Source organism: Pseudopipra pipra, chromosome 1 (assembly GCF_036250125.1).
Source record: "Pseudopipra pipra isolate bDixPip1 chromosome 1, bDixPip1.hap1, whole genome shotgun sequence".
NCBI classification, from domain to species: Eukaryota; Metazoa; Chordata; class Aves; order Passeriformes; family Pipridae; genus Pseudopipra; species Pseudopipra pipra.
In genome coordinates this window covers 115,525,266-115,545,590 of record NC_087549.1, presented here as the reverse complement: position 1 = coordinate 115,545,590, position 20,325 = coordinate 115,525,266, and the positions used below count along the sequence as shown (strand labels likewise).

Below are 20,325 nucleotides of genomic sequence, written 5' to 3'. Positions count from 1 at the left end.
TTGCACCCAGAGCTGGTTGTTTGACGGGGACTTCACTGAGAAAAAGGCTCCCAATCAGAACAGAAGATGCACGTCAGCTCACAGGGAACTGAGACTCCTGATCTGTCCAGTACCTCATTCAAATATATTTTATACTTAGTGAAGGTAGTATTTGAGACAGGTTTAATTTTTATAATATTAAAAATGAGTTGAGGAAAATGAATCAAGCAACCCACCCACAGAACCCTAAGGCAGATCCTAGGCAGCATAAAGCAACAATGAAAGTGACTTACCATTATTCCCAGTCGAATTTGTAATGTTGAGGATCAAACCACTCCCATGCTCATATACACTCTAGTATTTAGAAACCCTAAGCCCATCAGAGCAGTAAACACTTGTATTAAGCAAATAAAGAGTAATTTCAAAATTACTATTTAAAATAATACATTTAATTAAATAATTCCTTATAGAAATTGATAAACTTCATAATGAAGAAAAATTAAGTTTGAATTCAAGTTCCTCTAAACTAAAAGTCAGTAACTTAGAGTTACAAAACACATATATTCATTTTTTTTGATATACATTTCAAGAAATACAAGTACAGTTGCTAAACACAAGACCACAATTAGAAAACATGTGAGTAATTATAGCTACCTCAGGTTAGCTCTGGTTACTTTGGCATTCTCAGTACTCATGGAAAGAGCCTTCCACTGTGCAGTTTTGGCCATTTCGTCTGATATGTTTACAACTGAGGGATCAATGCTAAAGAACAAACATACTTTCTGGTTAGTATTCAATTCCTTGCAACAGTATTATACTTACTGTCACTCATCATTTACATCAGTTGTGCCTTTTCTCAATATTTACACAGCCACAAGTTGAGTTCATCTCTCAAAAATGTATTTCAACAAAAAATTGAAAATTTAACTCACTAGCACTACCATAATCACACATCATCTTGGAAGAGTTTTTCACATAGATAGCACTAAGACATTGAGAATATTTGAGAGATAACTCATATGCTCAGAAATAATGAATTTAATCACACTGTTCTGCTAAGGCTTTCATAAACCAGTTACTTTAGGTGGCTTCCAGGAAATAATCAAGGGCAAAGAAGCAAATGTTAATAAAATTTCAAAATTGGTATCTCAGGTGAGAGTTAAAACTACTAAAAATCTAGAAATTACAATTATCTAGACAGATTTCAAGCTTTGGTTTTTTTCCAGCAAAGACATTTTTCAACGTTCTTTTGCCAGACCACTCTCCTCCCAAGTCCTGTAGAAGATAAGTTCACCCTCAGAGATGGTAAGTTTTTTAAATCTATTTCCACTTCTGTCCTCCACACATTTACATGTACGGTAGACTTAGGTGTTGCCTGTACATATGTTTTCTGTCCTGTTCCATACTTAAGCTTCACAGTCTACTCCAGGTTATCTGTAAGAGGTTTTCAAACGGCAAAGAAATTTTTCAAAGTCATTTTTCCTCAGGAATCCCCATAAGATACAAGGCAGCAGAATACATAGTAAACACACACACACAGTTGATGAAATCACAGTTCTACTGTGAGAGCAATTAGTAACTCAATTGTTTTTTAAAAAAGCTTTAGCATTTAGTATTTTCATTTGAGTTGCAACAGTCTGATTAAGCCTGCTCTCCGAGTAATACTCATCAGGAATAATTTCTGCCTGTTCCCAACTCACATCAAGGTAGACCTGACACTACCCTAGATTCATAGGAAGGCCAATTTTTAACCCAGGAACGCTCAGAGAGGAAAAGAAAAGTGGTAAGTTACTTGTCTGTCACATCTTCAGAGTGTGTTGGAACAGTTGTAGAATACTTGACAACTCAGTTAAATACAACCCCCAGTAAGGGAGAGACATACTGAGACAAAATGCCTTCCAAAGCTGAAGGAATTTCCATCAGTGAAATTCCAGCACTCCCTTTTCTGGAAAAGAACCTGTCCTCATATCTACTTTCAGAAAATGACCTTTTACTAAAGTAAAAATGGTTGCCTGTAAAAAGGGGTTTTTGCACCATAGAAGTTACTGACTTTAGACCTCACTGAAGTAAACCAAAGAATTACACACTTAGACTTTGTCTGAAAAATCCAAGTGGCTGGTAAACACATGGCTCAACTGATGCTATTAGTTGCTTAATGCTCAGTATTTCATGCACAGTAGCACACAAATATTCCATAAAAACTGACCAAGGATGCTTCTTCACCTTTAGTACAGCTGGTCGAAATTGAGTCATCTGATCTGTTCAAGATGGTCATGTAAATTTATAATTAAGATGTAGTTTTAAAGAACAATGCAACATAAAAAAACTACTGTAGCATCATGAGATATACCTTCATAATTCCTAATCATGGCTAAGTTACAAGCTTGGGAAGAAAAAAAATTAATTCAACCCATACCAACTTAATATAAAGCAAATTACACCATGTAATACAAAAACTTTTAAAATACCAACATTTTATTATACCTGCATTTCAGCGTTTTTACAGGAAAATTCAAACTTGCTTCTCCATATGCAAGGTGTACGCTTTCATTGTCTGAAAGCATTCTCTCTGCTTCCTGTAAATTCCAAGTAAGAAGTTTGTAAAATTAGTCGTGCAGCAGAAACCAAAGTATCTCACACTGACAATTATTCCATTTGGATAAGGTACTGGAGTTGCATGCAGGAGAAAAAGCTTATGACCTTTTCTCTTAGAAGTGTTTTATTCAGGCAAGGGAGATGGGAGAATGGGGAAGGAGGGTGTTACAAGCTTTGTAAGGAATTCAGCTAGGTGATGTACAGCAAGGCTGGACTTTTATGGAGAAGTTACACAAGCTGTATTACTATCTTACTGGTAACTCGCAGTTGCTTTTAATGAAAACACACACACACACACGAGCACCATATCCCTGATACTATGAACAGTTCTGTGGCGAATTTAAGCAGGATAAGGAACCCTACTCCACCACTTCCATCTCCCCTTCCTTTTTCTCTCCCTCTTCATTTTCTCTCCTTCTAATCTGATGAAAGACACAAAACTCAACATTTTTGTGTTAACTACTGCTTCTTTCCACTTTGCTTGGTAATTTTCATCACAAATAAGAATCATAGTCCATAATAGTATAATTGAAACAGTGACTTAATTCCTTAACTTTCAGCAATAGTTCCTCTAGAATTAAATCTCATTAGTAAGGAATTTCAAAATGTATATTTGGTATATAAGGTCATATGCTCAAGTCACTTAAAATTCTTTTTCATCCTATTATTTCCTAGTAATTTACAACACGCTTAGTTTGATTGTTTTCACACTTACTTCTTTCTCTTTTATCTTTTTGTCATCTTCTTTCTTCTTTTTACTTTCTGGCATAAGATCATCAAGCCAACTAAGCTCTCTTTTGGTGAAACATAAATCCATGAGCTTGCGAATGAACACTAAAGCTAGAACCTTAAGGGAACCACAAATGAAATTATTTATATTTAACTATTTAAATGAACAAAAATTCACACATGCTTTCAGTACGCTCAATCTGTAGTTGAAGCCCTTTTTTCTACTACTAGTTTTATCTTACCACAAAGTTAAATAATTTCCACTTTCAATAGCTATTCACAATTGAACTGCTTATTTTCAGGAAATGAAAAGTCTTTGTGTTTCAAAGGGGTTTTTGGTTTCTTTCCCACTCCTTTCTTTCTTAAAGCAACAAACATCTTTTGAAGAGATTCTGGATAAATCACATACTCTTGTAAAATTACTAACTTGTAAAAAAGAAAACTTACCATCATAGGGAAAACAACAGCAGCTGCAGAGGCTTTAATCACCCACAACAGAACTAGACAAGTGAGTTGAATGACTGTAAAGATATGAACCTTCCAGAGTGGCACATAACGTAGATAAATCAAGTCAGGTTGATGTTTGGCAGGCATTCCAAACAATTTTATACGGTCAAAAAACTGCACGGAAAATGAAATCATCCTTCAGTTAATTATTTTATGTCTCTCCGAAAGAAAATAAACATTTTTACGGGACTCCACAAAGGTAAGCTAATTCCAAATAAAACACTAATGAAAGACACTGAATATTCAAGGAGGTGGAACTGGGGGCTATTTTGTTGGGTTCCCCCCCCCTCACACTAATAATAAAAAATTCCAGAATATTGCAGAAAATTTGCTTCTTGGCTAGACTATTGAAGGAATAAATTAAAAAGAACTGGAAAGTGAAGGCACAATACTGTAAGAATTGTGACACTCAGGAAATTATCCTACACACTATTCAGACAATATGGAGTAGCATTATTGTGGCTCACATAATGTGGTGTGTTACAGTTTCCTTTTCAGTGTTAAACAAACTGCTCATTAATATCAGATTTTACCTGAATGCCTTTTAATGAAGATACTCCCATGTAAAGAAATACACCATACAAAACTGGCATTGGAATAAACTGGGGAAGAAAAAACACTCACAGTTAAAAGTGGAATCAACACGGCATAAGATAGCAGTCCATATCAGAGAAAGACACAGACCAAGTTATTTTTTACTTTATATTTTACTGAAGTGAAATCTGTAAAATCTGAGGCCCTTTATTTATAGAGAAAATATATGCATCACTGAGTAGCAAAAAAATCTAGAACTAACAAGGCTATCCCCAGGATTAAAAAAGCAGTTCCATCTTGACTGCCCATTCATTCAATTTTCTAGGTTGCAACCAAGATTTTTATTCATGCTACGTATACTGCTTTATGTTGCAATTTGATAGGAACTGTATTGGCACTACTGGATTCTGCACAACTTCATGAAATTACCATATGAAGTCTTACTTTTGATCACTTATCTTGCATTTCTGGAGCAGTTGAAACAAAAACCCCACCATACCAGCTGAGCTATGAAAGTCTGCTAATTTTTCAGAGCTAAATTTTGCTTCAGTAAGATCAATTTAAAGCTTACTGCAGATAAAATTTACAATAATTTAAATAATAATATATAATATACATCTTATATAATTTAATATTAAATAATTTTATCCCTTAATATAATTTAAAGCCTAGTAAGATAACAAAGTTATCCACTGATTTCAGTGGCACTTGCATCAAACCTCTACAGTGAAGCTTTCAAGTAAAGGACAGTCAATGTACAATTTGAAATCTTAATAAAAACTGCTACTATCAAGCTTGAACTTGAACTTAATCAAGCTTTGATTAAACAGTGTGGAATAAAACTATGCCTTAGGGATTCATTACTGTGTGTGTGGTATGGCTAGTGTCTTCACTGTAAGTTCTATAATTTGATATTTTAACTTCTACTGCATTAAATCAGTATAAATCCACACATGGAACAAAAGCACAGCAACTGACAGATGCAAGGCTTTGTTCTCCTTACTTCTTTTGAACAATAACAGTCATTCACACTGAAAAAGAAAAACATTTAATAAAAAACAAGAGAAATTATTTCATTCCTGTTACCACAGGTCCATTAAAAAAGCGTTAGTTTCTAAGAATCAGCTGTTTTAACATGGGGTAAACATCTTGTTTCAGCAATCAGCACTTTTAACTTTTGCTTTTGAGCAACAATAAATCTATTTCATTATTTTTGCTTTTGTTTCTGATTATTTGCATTATATAGCAAAGTTCTTGGTAGCTTTTCAACCAGAGGTTGTCAACTCTGAATACCTATTTTTAGTAACTAGTACAGCCTTATTGTTTTCAGACCTTGACATTCTTTAACACATACAAATGGCCAATTCTTTAGAATTTACAATATGTAACTCTAATTACTAAACTATAGCTGTGTGTTCACAGGTTTATTCCTTCCCATTATCTAAATTTAAGAAGTTATGTTTCTCATGAAATTACTTATGATCTGTCTTTAAACTGACTTTTGCAAAATTCTATAAAGGTATTAGCAATGATGCAATATCTGATATTCTGGCAACAAAGAGCAGTTCTTTTGTTTCTCCTTTTAACTACTGGATTTGAAACAACTAAGCAGAAGTTGAAGAGCTTTTAGTAAAATCTGAGCAAAAAGCCAACCGAACTGAGTAGTTTTCTTTCAATAAAGTCCTTGAAAGGCCACTAGGGATATCAATTAAGAGAAAAAGTGTAATCTGAACCTACAATACAACCAGCAAAATCACTATTACACCATGATGATGCGTAAGAAAATCTTGACACTATAAGCATCAAATGAAGTTTAATAAGCTGAAGATAAGAACAAGTGAACAATATAATTTCTGACTATCACCTTTTAAACCAGATGGTTTTGTTCCTTCTGCTGTATTGTATTACTTCTGCTCAAGTAACTTGATATCTTTATCACATTCCTTTTCTCTCCCCATTTATGCACTCCCATAAAAACTACGGGTTTTGGGTAATATAGATTCAATAAACTAAAAGAGCTGGCAAGAAAACCAGGTATGACAGACAAAGGTTGCTTTCTTTACTACTCACTATGTTCCTAGTTTTCTCAGATTTTGTTTTCTTACATCCTCCCACACTGTTTCTATTCAACTAACATCTGTTGCTAAAAAAGAAATTAAAGAATGGGTCCAGGCATGTTTTACTTAACATAATAAAACTTCCTAACATTATGAAATGCTAAATCACAACATCAAAATCAAAAGCACAAAGAAACTATTTTGGAAAAACTTTTACCTTTAACACAGAGGTCATGAACACTGACATCCCCATCAGCACAAAAATCATCAATCCTGTCACTCGCTGCTCCCGGATTCCCAAAAACTTTGGTTGTTCTCCTGGTGCTGAGCACTGAGATTCAACTTTCAGGCTGTTAACGTGACTTATAGACAGGACAGTTGCAGCAACAAACCATGGTAAACCCATGAGAGAACATATCCCCAACATAACACCAACCATCAGCAGATCAAGATGATAACCACAGCCTTTCTGTAAAATTAAGCAAACAAATATCTTGATAAACTTTCTATTTATATGATACCATATTTCCAACTCAGCCAGTAAATAATCTAGAACTATAAAATTACATACTTTGAGAGGGTCTACAAAATTGTATTTGTTCTTTATTAGTCAATTTAAACATTTATTTAGTAGCTGCTGTTAATGTTCCATAAATTTGCAGAATGAATCTGATTTAAAATAAACTTGACTTACGCAACACTAGGCTTTCAGAAAAATTACTTTACCTTCAGTTTATGCTCTTTCCTGTTTATAATAACAGCTGTTATTTGTTGATCCATGAAAATGAGAATAGTACAGAGTAAAGCAGGAACAGCAGCAACTAAGAGTGTCCACCAAGGGTTGCTTCCAAGAGGATCTATGAACCATCCTCGGTCTTTTCGGGTGGGCTGTAAAAAACCCCCAACAAGAATAAGAATTAAATGACTATAACAGAATGCAGATTTTATTGCTGCAAACAACTTCAACGAACAACAGATCAGTTTCTTAAATATGCATTCAGATTTTTTTCCAATGGCTTTGACCAAAAGACTGATTTAGCTATTACAAGTGAACATAACATTTATGTGGAAAAAATTAAAACAAATCCATTCAATCCCTCATATTTGTACATTTGCACAAAAGAATGCTTCCTTTTCAGTTATAATATAAAGCAGTCTCTTCTGTCAGGTGAGACATCCATCTTTTCTGAGAGACTACTTGATCAACTACATTGTAAGCAAAAAAGAGACATTTCTGTTTCTATACAACTCCACTGTTTTATTGTCTATAAAACTGCAAGCATTTTCAAAAGGTTTTATTTCTTACTTCAAATTTCTCTGGAACATGGAGCTTAGGAGAAGGTATTCCTATAAAATAGTCAATCAAAACCATGATTACTATGGTCAGAAATACTGCAAAGTCACTGATGGTAGAACGCACCTATAAAGGAAAGACTTGTGTTAAGTCTTGTTTTTTTCATCATTACAATTTGCATGTACAGAAAGACAATTTCTCCCCTATGAAAAGTGAAGTCTGTCTACATTATACTATGTCACTGAACATTACATATATTTTCTCTGTTTTTTCACACTAATCTGCCTGCCAGCATATGAAGTTGCTTAAGATAAACATTCTGTACATTCAACTACCTCATAATGCTGTTCATCCAATTACCTCATTTAAAAGTGGTTTTCTGCAAGAGGCAAAATAACTCCCTCATCACCTTCCTGTCCCCTCAACCCTACCAGGGGACTCAGCCATCACAGCTAGTCTCTTGTAGCTTAAGTCAGTAACATTACTGAAGAGTTCTGAAATCAATATTCATACATTTGATGTTTTAATCAATAGGAGGCAGATAATCTGCAATACATTCAGATTATCAGAGATAATTTTATTAAACATAAGGAACATTTTGCAGGAGTAGGCTGAGGTTTATAGAACATCTAACCACTTCATTCTGTCTACAAGACAATGTGTAAATCAGTCCAAGGATCATCATTATATCAGTCTCTATTAGAAAACACATTCCCCTGAGAAACCACTCAGAACTCTACAAACATCAGTAGTCTGGGGAAAGCAATCAACTGTTTTGTATGGATAAGCGAGGAAAACAGCAGCAGTATTATCTCTCCAAATGATATCTGGCAATTCCCATTAACTTAAGGGATTAGGTCTTCCAATGTTTAGAACATCTTGTTACAACTATAACAAAGTATAAACTAAGAACTGAATTTTCTGCAGCCGATTTCTTTCCTCTAATGTCTTCATTTTTGCAATTATTAGCTAATTTTGGGGGTTTAATCTCCTTTTCTGTCTTAAAATAAATATCGCAATAAAAATTTCAATTTAAGTTATATTAAGGTATTTATCACAAGATAACAACAGCCTCTAATCAGAATTACCTTAGTTGGGAAATAGCGTTTAGTCTTGAATTTCTTAAGGAAAGAGGAGAGGAAAAATGTGGTAAAGAATAGTATGACAGACCAGAAGAGAACATCTGGAATATATGGTCCGTGATGGCCACAAGCTGATCCACGAAACACACCATGAAATTTTAAACATTCCTGCAAAGAGAAAAACTCTTTAAATTTCTATGTTTTATACATATAGTATATTCAATCAAGCTTGCAACTTTTTGATTTAAAACACATTTGAGAACGTCCACAATCCCAAAAAAGGGGGTTCTTTCCTTTATCACTACCTACCCTGAAATGCCAAAAATGTGTGCTGTCTGTTCCAGAAAAGCCACAGTAGCCATCACTGATTATTTCAGGATGCCAAAATGTTGGGAGATGCCCAATTCCTTTACTTTCACATTATTTTTATTCTGTTTTTCAAAGCATTGCAAGATAGAATGTATATAAAATAAAAGACTGAGGACTAAGCCCATGAAAAGCAGAAGATCCAACATCAACTTTCAAGCTAACAGACATAAAAAAACCATCTCCTCAGTTTCTCTCACCTCTTTATTGATGATTTTGTTTTGTTCTGATACCGTTAAGGAAAATAAACAGACTTTGTAAAACAAGATTAATCCAACCATAAGAAAAAAGTTTCTGGCAAAGTAGAAATGCATGGTAAATAAGGGATTTGAATAAAAAAGAAAACCAGTTCAGATGATCCCTATCCAAAAGGCTTATTGAAATGCAAAGCAAAAAGTTAAAGCAGACGCAGGGAGGTACAAGGAATCAACAAGCCAATAAATCAAATAGTTGGAAACAGCACTGCCACAACCTAGTCTTAAAGCAGAGTAATCACTGGAAATGTAACTTATGACAAGAATTCTTGTTAACAACGTAGTTTGATTACAAGCACAACCAAATCCTGGATCAGTTCCATCTCTCAGGTAGACTAAAGGTGATTCAGAGGATGAAAAGGTATATAAAATAAATAATAAAGTAAATATAAAAACTAAGTCCAAGAGAAACTGCCATTCTAAGTGATTATGGTAAACTAGAAGTCATTAGTGGTACACAGAAAACAGCACTGCTAAAGCCCAAGTAAAGCACTGTGGTTTTGCTGTGGAAGACACATACTTTCAGTGTTAATGTCTAGGCTTAGACACAATGGGAGCCCATATACAGATTGCTGCTGCTGCTTTAGTAGCCTCAGATGCCTAAAGTGGGCACACAGTGTGTTGCTAGCAAATGCAACACAAAATTTATACCAGATCCAAATCAAAGATGTAGGTGGAAACAAGATGCCAGGGTACACAAAGTGGCTGTACACAGCTGCATTTAGTCCACCTCCCACCACCCAAGGAACTACTAATCAGCAAAAGTGTTTCTCCCTAAAGCCTCCCAGAGCACTTCCACATAGAAACTATCCCCTCTTCACCTACCCACAAAATCAGATACTGGTATAAAATCCACTTCAGAAAGGAATGCTTTCAACCTTGTTCCAAACACTTATTTTCAATTTCAAATAATTATTTTCTTCCAATCAATATTTAGGTAGATCCTTTGATTCTGTTCTAGTTATACCAATGTCCAACAAACTAATGGAACATGTTTGCTACCACATTTTTACTGCAGATTCCATCTTTACATCATCTTAAAAATATTTGTTCATCTTTTCCAGGAAACGGAAGAAACAAAGTTCCTGTTTATTCCCCTCATCATATTCATCTGCACTTCAGGAAGACAACTGTGCTGCCTATCAGGCTAAAGTGGCTACCTAAAGCAGACTACTGTAGCATTAGTATTAGCATTTACTAAAATATTATCATTTACTGCCCTGGACTCGCTCACTGAAATCTCTACAATGACTGTTTAAAGCCTCATGGAAGGAATGAGAGGGTTCAGAAATACAGTTATAAGGAAAACAATCCACGTTCAAATAAAAAAAGAAATCAGATGAAAAAATATTAATCAAACTGGTATTGTGCAGATATTTTTTATACATACAAACACACAGAGACATATATAGATCTCAGATACTCACAGAAACTGTAAGGTTGCTCCATGCTATATCTTCCCCAGACTTATTCATACTCCTCCACACACGCAATGTTTCATTGCTTGGTTTCTCAGGCTCAGAACACACACATCTGAAGGGAAGAAAAAAAATAGTTTTCCTGCTTTTAAGCTGTATGTGCCAAAATGCAGCAATTTGCAGTAAATTCAAAAATGCTTAAGAGTTTAAGCCGGAGTTTATCTCAACCTTTTAGGAAAGAAGCAGAGTAAAAGGCTCCTCCTTACAGCATGCGAACTACTGGCATGGTGGGGAAAATCAAGAATCAGAGACAACTGCTGAGGAGGTTTAACAAATAGTACAAAAAACCCCCAAAACTATGTATTTTAAAGAATGAGAAGCAGGTAAAATATTGACTTAACTATTTGACTGATCTGCCAGTTTTTAAAAACAGAAGCACCTGAAAAAAAAATGAAATACAAAACATATGTGGACTTCTACATATTGTGAGTAACAGATGAAGACAAAAATCCAAATGACTCCACTTTCCAACAACCCTATACTAACAAATATTGTGTTATTTTTAAATAATTCAACAAACTTGGCACAAATAGTTTTCTATGACTGTGTACCAGTGAAGGTTTTTAGACTTCCATACTGCATAACATCCCACAAATGAGTGAATCTTCAGTTAGTCTTACTGCATACTAACATAAGAGGAAACAGAGATATTGAAACCATTTCATTTAAAAAACTGGTGTAGATGACTACATTTCAACAAATCCTTTAACTCCTTTTCAAACTAGACTATGTGACTAGCCTCTAGAAGTTTCTAAGTCTTTTGTCTGTTCTAAAGCTCTGATAGTTAGCCATTTATCTTATATTTGCATGCCTTCTGATCTACACATGACCAAAACCTGTCATGCTGAAGTAAGACACCATTTTTGAGTATGCAGTGAGCTAACTGAAGATATAAATGCATACACTGCTTGAGTTTAAAGCAACTACATAACATGCTTTTTTTAGTAACATTTTTGTAGGAGTAAAAGTGTCCCTCCCTACTGCACTCTTTTTCACACTTGGACCAGAAACCCTTCTGTCAGACAGGTTGACAGAAGCACACATCAAATAAAAAAATAAAAAAAACCAAAACACTATTTTGATTTAATGGGATGTTTTCAAATAAAATTCAAGTACACCAAATGATAAGCTTAACAGGTAAACATTTATGTAGAAGAAAAGAAACAGGTAATAAGCAAGAAATGAGTCTCCTTTTCTATCAGATTCACCAAGACACTAAAAAAACCCCCAAAGAACCATGGAAGGGCAAATTTGCATTTGATGGTGTGAAGGTAAAGAAGGAAAAAAAACACTAAATGTGCAAAGGCAGAAAGAACCTAGATTTGCAAAGTACAATGTTTTGGGGACTTAAAAATTAGTAAGTAAACATATTTTGTTAACTGAATCCTACAGTAACAGCAAAAGGAAATAGGAGAGGACTGAAAAGCAGTAATTCATACAAGGTAGTTGCAAACACAGAATCATCAGACGAGAAAAGAATTGCAACCATAAGTACGATGAGAAAAAAACAAAGCATACTTAGTTGTTAGTCAAGGCAGTAACATAAACAAGCATGCTGAAAGGGAAGACTGACAAAAGAAATTTCTCAACAAATGCAATGAAGATAACGGATGCCACCAAGTAGATAAGTGGAAATCCAGAAGAAGAAAAAAAAAACAGAAAATGTAAGAGTATTGAGATTGTCTTGTGGCTCACTTAGATAAGCATGCTTGTTTTGCACACTCTTCACCATTGGGGGTACAGAGGGAAAAAAAAAAGAAAAGAGACAAAGAGCAATTGTAAAAGGTTGAATCTCCTACAGCTTTGTGATAGAAAAAAAATACAGGACAAATCAAAGCTGAACACCGTGGCACGTCCTGAAAGACATGTGATACCTCACAGAGACAAACCAAAGAAAAAAATCACACTTTCTTCTCTCCACCCTTGTGGCCTGCCTATAGCAAAACACAATCAGGTGGTGAGGGCTAGAAGACCTACAGAGCAGTTTCTGTCTTATTAGTGAACTTAACATGCTCATATAGGAGTCCAGTGAGGTCCCAGAGCCATTTAAACAGAGGGATGATCAGCCAGTAAATAAAGGGAAATTGGGAAGTGAATGTACTTCCATGGCCCATTCCTGGCAACAGGACCTGGTCTTAAAAGCTGTTCAGACAATAAAGTGAGTGCAAATGTCGTGTGTGAACAGAACACAAGAAGCAGTCTGAGAGGGTGTTTGCCTTTTCATCCTGAAAAAAAGTAGCAAAGAAGCATCAATGTTTGTAAAAGTGAGAAGAGATCTTGGAGTAGACGCACAATAGTCAAAACCTTGCCAGGAGTCACTCTGTGTGCAAGATGAGCTCTGCCTTAGCCAGGCAGAGCAGCTGCCCAGCAGAATGGTGAGTACTCTGCTCTCCAACTAGGGAGTGACTGCCCAGTGCAACAAGCAGGAACTCCCACCTCAGGTGTATGGACATGACCTCGCTGGGGGCTCCCTCACCACCACTTTGTAACCACACAGGTACAACTAAAACTGGAGGATGTACATGTCCAGCAGGAGGGGGGGCATTAGCAGAGAAACCTGTATTCCTCAAAGATGGTGTGTGAGACTGTAATCCACATGTCTGGGGCAGGAGGGTAAATATTGGTGTGGGAGCAATTAGAACTTCTGGAGATTAGTAATAGAAGACAATTTAAAAATGTATAGGTTTTTACTAGTATTTCTGAAGTGTTCTCACATTGTGGTTTATCTGCTGTATTACTGATACTGATCTTGAACATATGGATCACTGATAAACAGTTTATTTTGTGTTGCTGATGAATCAAAGAACAGCTGCACTTTTGATTTCATTTAAGCTATGTGAAATGGAGCGGCTTCTCTCAGCAACGGTGAGCAGAATCTCCTTCTGGCAGGTGTGAGCTCGTAATCCAACTCCTCCTCTTTCATGAAACTATAATATAAGCTTTGATTTCTAGAAGTAGTAAGGCAGAACTCCTTTTCTGACCTTTAGTAAAGCTGCAGTTAAAGCAGGCTTTGTCACGGCCCCTCATCCCTTCCAACCACCCATAGCTAAGGCAGAGAATTCAATTCCACTGCATCCTGAATAGAATTTTTCTGAGGTTTCTCATGCCCATACCACCCCCAGCATTCCTCCTATCCTTCTTGGAAGAGGCACCCATTGCTAGTTAGTAAATGGTATGTCTCTATATTTTCCTACTTATTTCACTAACAAATAGAAACTTGGTACTTACGAATATAAAGTCAGTTTATTCAAATCATTGTGCATATTGAAGGCATATACTTCTCCCAAATGAAAAAGCTTTTCCAATGCCTCATAGATAAATATGATGCATATAAGGGCGGCAAAAGCTTCCTCAGTAAAACGAGTGATGTAGCACACAAGGCTGCTGGCATCAGTGGCTACAAGCACAATGCATAGAAATGCAGTCCACAGACCAATGCTAGTTCGCAGGGAGAGGTAGGAAAGATCGTAATCCCTGTGTGAACAAAGAAACAAAAAGTATTAACTGAGCCAAAAATCATGAATACTATATTCTATTTGAAAACAGATACTGAGGCCAAGCTCAATAGGTATTCATCCCTTTTCTCATCCTTGATGTTAGCTCTGAAGGACACAGAAACTTTTTTTGTCTCATCTTCCACCAAAGCAAAGCAACACTGCAAGGTGTTTCTAGGATTGACAGTGCAACTACCTAGCTTGGGAAGCACCACAGGGATGATCTCTCCAGAACTGCCCAGACGGTTTCTCCTGGATTGATCTGCCGATCAACCCTTGCTTACCCCTGCAGAACCAAAACCAACATGTCCATACACTCAGAATATAACTTTAATTAAAGTCCTAAACACTTCTTATCACTGATTTTCTCATTAAGGTTCATCAGTGCCTCACAGCTTTCCCAAACTATACAAATTTCTCAGTCTCTTGCCACTGCATTTATCATCTTGGACAGATACACATTTAATGCACATATGTTTTCAATTACAGCTATTCTAATAGGTTAGAAAGTTAAAAAGTTCATCGGGCTAATATAAACATCACTTACCTGCAAAATTTAAATAATATTTTTTCAAATACTAAAACTGGTCCGGTGCTTCCCAAGATAGTAAGAGGTTGCCCCGCAAAGAGAGAATAGGCAATCCCAGTTAATGAGGCTCCAAAGAGAGACTCTATTGCACTCTGTTTGGGGGAAAAGAAACTGCTGTAACTATGCTGCCTTTCAGGTTAACGTTTAGCATCACATCTGCATAAATACAGCTTTAAGATGCATTAACTTAGAAACAAGACAAGATGTAAAAACATTGCAATTAATACTGATGTTTGAGACAAGAATAACTTAACACAGTTTTGCAGTAACAATACCATGGACAAAAGATTTTGAAAGTTTCACTCCTGAGAAACATAAAGCCATCCAACTAGAACAAGTTACTAGTCCTGCTAGCTATGGAGGAAAAGCATACCAACAATTATATATATGTTTAAAACATAAATTTAAAAAAAAAAAAAGTTACTAAACATGTAGTTTATGGGAAGAATTATCTGTCTCTGTAAAGAAAATTAATATATATATTGCAACATACCTGTGCCAAAACATGATACGGCCTGCCGTATCAAACCTGCATTAGTCAACCAAGCATTACAAAAGAAAAAACAAACTGACAGGCGGAGGTGCAGGGGAAATTACTGAACGATACTGGTTTATGTATACATGACACCAAAAATAGATGAGCAGTAAACCAATGTCCCACCTGGTAATGCATTTCTTTCACTGAATTAAGATAACTACTTCAGTTCTTGAATTAAATGTTTTACTATAACATTATCTGCTAAAAAATAAACCAGTTAATATGCGCCTCAAAAGGGAGGGGCAGGAATTTTAAATACTAAAATTATACTAAATTTAATTTTAAAAATACTTAACTACACCACCTACCACTATAAGAAGTCATGGATTACAGATTCCTGTAATGGAATTACAGGGTTCCTGATGGAATTTTTAGGCGTTTGCTATTATGCAATTATGCAAGTCTAGTATCTGTGCAATCTTGAGCTCCAATTCAGGAAAGCATCTGAAAATGGTCAAAATGGTTTGCTGAACTGGGGTTATTAAAAATGAAAATGAGTCCTTTGTTCATTATATTAGGAAAAAAGATATAATCCCAGTCTCTTGTTCTATTACCTTTGAATTAGTGCTTTTGGTTAGTCAATGCATTAACCTTGGGGCTCTCAGTCAGGGTAGCAGGGAGAGGAGTACTGTGGACGTGATGACCTCTGAGAATGCGAGGGAAGGTTTCAAAGACAAACTGTGTACCTTACAGTATCAGCTACTGTGCTTGAACATGTGTGTGCAGTAACTAAATGTTTTATTCAATGATGCACACCAAGTATCTGAAGGCAGGAACAAACCCACAAACAATTCCAGATAGCTAAAAGAAAGAAGGTGTTTAAGAATCAAGCTTTAAAAGGAGTATATATTTTCATAATTATACGTGTAAATTCAGAATTTACGCTGACATTCTGATAATAATTCCTATATTTAGAGTGGCGATACCAGCATGCAAAAAAGATACAATTTATTTCTGCATTTTCTATCAGCTTCAAGTGCTACATCAATTAACAAAAATTTGAGTCAACAGAAATATTTGGAAGAGATAGAAGAGTTAACTGAATTTTAATATAATACAAGCTTTAAAACTTCATCTAAGTATCAAGAAGAATTTTATATCATTATAAGCTTTACCAGAATCTTAAAATTTGTAAAGGACATGTCTGAATATATGCTTCCCTCCCCTGAAAGGACAAAGCCTTGTTTCTTTGTGATAGATTTAAAAACAGAAAATACACTTCAAACTAGTTTACTCATAAGCCAATTGACACTAAGTTATTAACACTGCTGATATGAAGTAATTTTTCCCTGCTCCAAAAACTCAAGTACAATGATATTCTGTGAAAAAAGGTGCTGGTATTATGTTATATAACGCTATCAAAATTTTGTAAGGACATGATTCACATTCAAATCATTTACAATGAAGAGTATTTTCTGCTCATAAACCTTAGACACTTGATTTTATTGTGACCAACATACCTTTAGTGCAAGCACATACATATCCTGTCCGTTACATAAACACACAATGAACTGCTCGCCATACACCGCAGGCATTATATCATCCTCTTAGGCCTACTACTCAAGGCCAGTACATGTTCTTGGCTATCCACCTTGAGCCTCTGACTTTGCCTAAAGTAGGCCTAGTGGGATGGTGCACCTTTACTGCTATTCATTACTTTTAAGTAGCCAAAAAGAAGGCAATGCAAGCCATTCATCCAATAAGGCAGGATAAACATTTTTTACCTCCACTGTGCATCTTCTCCTGTTCACATGGGTTCCCCACATTTTCCACAGCATTTACCTTTTGGGGAAGATCTGCTTTGGGGCAGGCTAATCAAGTGCTGTGGGTAAATTCTTCAAATACAAGTATAAATAAATGAGACAAATGCACACAGTGACTTGCCTCTGAAGGTCTAAAAGCCTGGCCACTACCATTCTTTGTACTCACTATTCTGCCTTGTGTAGCTTCTCCCAGGAGCCCTCCAAAAGTGATTACAGGAGACATACAGGCACAGTATAGGAAAAGAATCGAGGCCAGGCACTGCAGGCTTAATGCATCCTTGAAGTCACTCAAGAAAAAAGGTGCTTTCCTTTGGATGTCAAGTATCAAACCACCAAAAAGCCTAAATAGGTGAGATGAAACTCGTCAAACTGTACACTAAAGGATTCTAGCTAGTTCAAAACTATGGGCTACACATCACTGCCAGTGCCTATTGCCGGCACAAATTAGCTATTTCATAATCCAGATTAAATCATAACAGTTAAAAACATAAATGAGAATATTATCTATTCCAATTCAGCAGTATTCCAAATACAATCAAGCAGGTTAGCCACATTTTTTAAAGCTGGCTAGGTATTGTTGTATATGGGCTAGATACTGAAAAAATAACTTTGCAAACTATTTTACCTAAATGCTGTTTAAAGTCAAATCTGTTTTATGATATTCCAAACCAGGAACAGAAGAAATATGCTAAACATCAACCAAGACCACTGCATTGATACATTTCAATATTACTACTCCAAGTAGTAATTTTGAAATACTACTTGTTGGAGTAGTGATTTGAATTCCCTACATACATATGATTAGGTCCATAAATAAATTTAGGAGTACACAGCTGGAGTACACAGATATTCTATAAATGTAAATACAAAACCAAACATATGTAAGTTAGTTTAACCAGGTAAGTTATTATCAAGATATTAAAAAGATTTGGCAATTTAAAAAAACTTTAGGACTCCAAAATACCAGGTATTAATTTGCACTTAAAAAATTTATTTTAATTATTAAAAAAAACAACCAAACATTCCTAAGAAAAAGAACAGCTTCATCTGTGGGCAGAAACAAACTTCTCAGCTCCACATAGTGTCTACAAAGAGGCAAAAAGTAATTATAACAAATCACAATGGTAAAAATCAACACAAATGTTGTAACGCCTTTCTCGCAAATGTATGAGAAAGATGCATTGCATTTGGAAGTTTATTATTCTGGGGAAAACAACACTGCACACATATTCCAGAATCTCTCAGCTGATTTAATCTTTACTCTCATTTGAGATCTTAAAGTTTAATCTTAACCAAGTATTTCCAGTGTTGGGATTTCTTTGGAAAGTATTTCATAATTAACAGAGAATAACAACTGAAAGAAATTCCTCAATTTTATTTTAGGTCTAAAAGAAACCTGACCAAAACCCAAAGCTAACCAATACCAAAGTACTTTTTGCCACTTTATATTTCTTGTTGTTCCATTTCATATATGTTTAATAAAACAGATTTGCATTAATGGAGATTTTTAGTACCTAGCCCAATACTTAAAATTGCATATGCCTGCTGTAATTATGATAATTGCATGCTCTTGAAGATTAAAATTTAAAACCCAACTCTTAAAAGTCAGTTAGTTAAATTAGGCAGCATCTTATGTGAAATCCTTCGCAAATGTGTTGAGAAACATTGCCACAGACTTGAAAATACTTCAGCAGATTGGCACTTACAGGCAAGAATCCAACACTTGAAAAGGACAAAGGATGCACTCTGACACTTATAGCATGATTTTTTTATGTTCAAATGTCAATCATTAAGATGAAGATTTATCACTTCTATTTCTTTATGGTAGCTAGCATTTAGGGAAGTGAACACACCTTCCAGTTCTCTGAAGTTCAGGTCCAGCATGATGGCCTTCTTCTTTGAGAGTCTCTCCTGTAGGAGTAGATCCATTTGGAAATTTAGGTGCCTTCCTTTTCTCCTACAGAAAAGACAGGGGGAAAAAAAAGGAAAAAGAAACAAAAAGAAAAAAGAGATTCTCTGAGACTATAAAGTATAGTTAAAAGACAGCGTGCAGAGACATTATGCCTTCCAAACCTTTTTTGATATTCCCAGATGATCAGCAGTCCTCCGTTTGCCAAATTCATCTTTTGTTGTTTACAGACAACTAGAACTGTACAACACTCTCCAAAAGATCTTACTAGTACCTTGCACAACAGTATTAATCTTTCCTCTTTCTACGAGAAATAGGTTCCTGAAACATGATAAAACAAAGCCTGGCTTTTCAAGACACAGTAGAGGCTCAACAATGAGGCCCAGAAATACTGAGATACTTTTTCTCAACCATTTCCAGAGCAGAAACCTCTAGCAGAAACCTCTAGCACTTTATGACATGCACAGTATTTAACTGAAGTATAAATGAGAAGTCAGTCCCCTCCCGAACAGGCTGCTCACCAGCTCCTCATAAATTTCTCAGCTGAATTTTCCTTCCAAAAAACCTTGAGCCCTGCTTATTTTGGAAAAAAGTTACATGGTAGCCTCAGGCAATTCACCAATAAACTGCACTGCTGTCACCCCCTTCTATTCCAGTGGCTCCACCGAAACACCACTAGACTCAACCTTCTGAACCAAGAGCACTGGTCTCTCCCCTGCTTTTGATCCCGTCAGCCCAAATTCCCCTAAGCTGTAAAGAGGGAGAAGGAGAAGAAACAATCTCTCTAAGGACTCACTTTTCCTGGCTCTCATTCTAAGCCTGTATCATCACAACTGAGTGGTATGATCAATTTTTATCTATTTCATAAATATTTTGCGAACACTATAAGCTAGACAAAATCCATTAAGGCATTTCAATCAAAGCCGCATGCAAACAGAAGTTTTTATAAGAATAAAAATATTCTTGCTGATCATTGCTAGACTGGTAGCAAAATTTATAATACGAACTCAGGTACAATTTCTGACCAATTCTCCTACTTCTCATATGAACTCAGTACTTCAGAAGGAAATATATTAAATACAATTTACTTAACAGCATAGCAGAAAACTGATTAATGTCTTTTTTCCCCCTCTTCTTTTCTTCATTTCTCTTTTTTT

General features: G+C 35.6%; 1 protein-coding gene across 9 annotated transcripts in view; it reads right to left on the bottom strand.

Moving 5' to 3' along the window:
• Positions 1-20,325, bottom strand: part of SLC4A7 (solute carrier family 4 member 7) — a 93,923-nt gene that overhangs the window by 6,931 nt on the left and 66,667 nt on the right. For all 9 annotated transcript variants that reach the window (XR_010434660.1, XM_064672646.1, XM_064672666.1 and 6 more), the window contains 14 exons: positions 19,113-19,216; positions 17,426-17,600; positions 14,917-15,050; positions 14,104-14,349; positions 10,825-10,930; positions 8,784-8,945; positions 7,708-7,821; positions 7,128-7,289; positions 6,619-6,870; positions 4,344-4,412; positions 3,751-3,924; positions 3,290-3,421; positions 2,464-2,555; positions 634-741 (listed from right to left, as the gene is read on the bottom strand). Coding sequence is in view for 8 of the 9 variants with exons in the window: in XM_064672646.1 (XP_064528716.1) it covers positions 634-741; positions 2,464-2,555; positions 3,290-3,421; positions 3,751-3,924; positions 4,344-4,412; positions 6,619-6,870; positions 7,128-7,289; positions 7,708-7,821; positions 8,784-8,945; positions 10,825-10,930; positions 14,104-14,349; positions 14,917-15,050; positions 17,426-17,600; positions 19,113-19,216 (2,030 nt within the window). In the remaining variant the exon portion in view is untranslated. The remainder of the gene's footprint in view (positions 1-633; positions 742-2,463; positions 2,556-3,289; positions 3,422-3,750; positions 3,925-4,343; positions 4,413-6,618; positions 6,871-7,127; positions 7,290-7,707; positions 7,822-8,783; positions 8,946-10,824; positions 10,931-14,103; positions 14,350-14,916; positions 15,051-17,425; positions 17,601-19,112; positions 19,217-20,325) is intronic.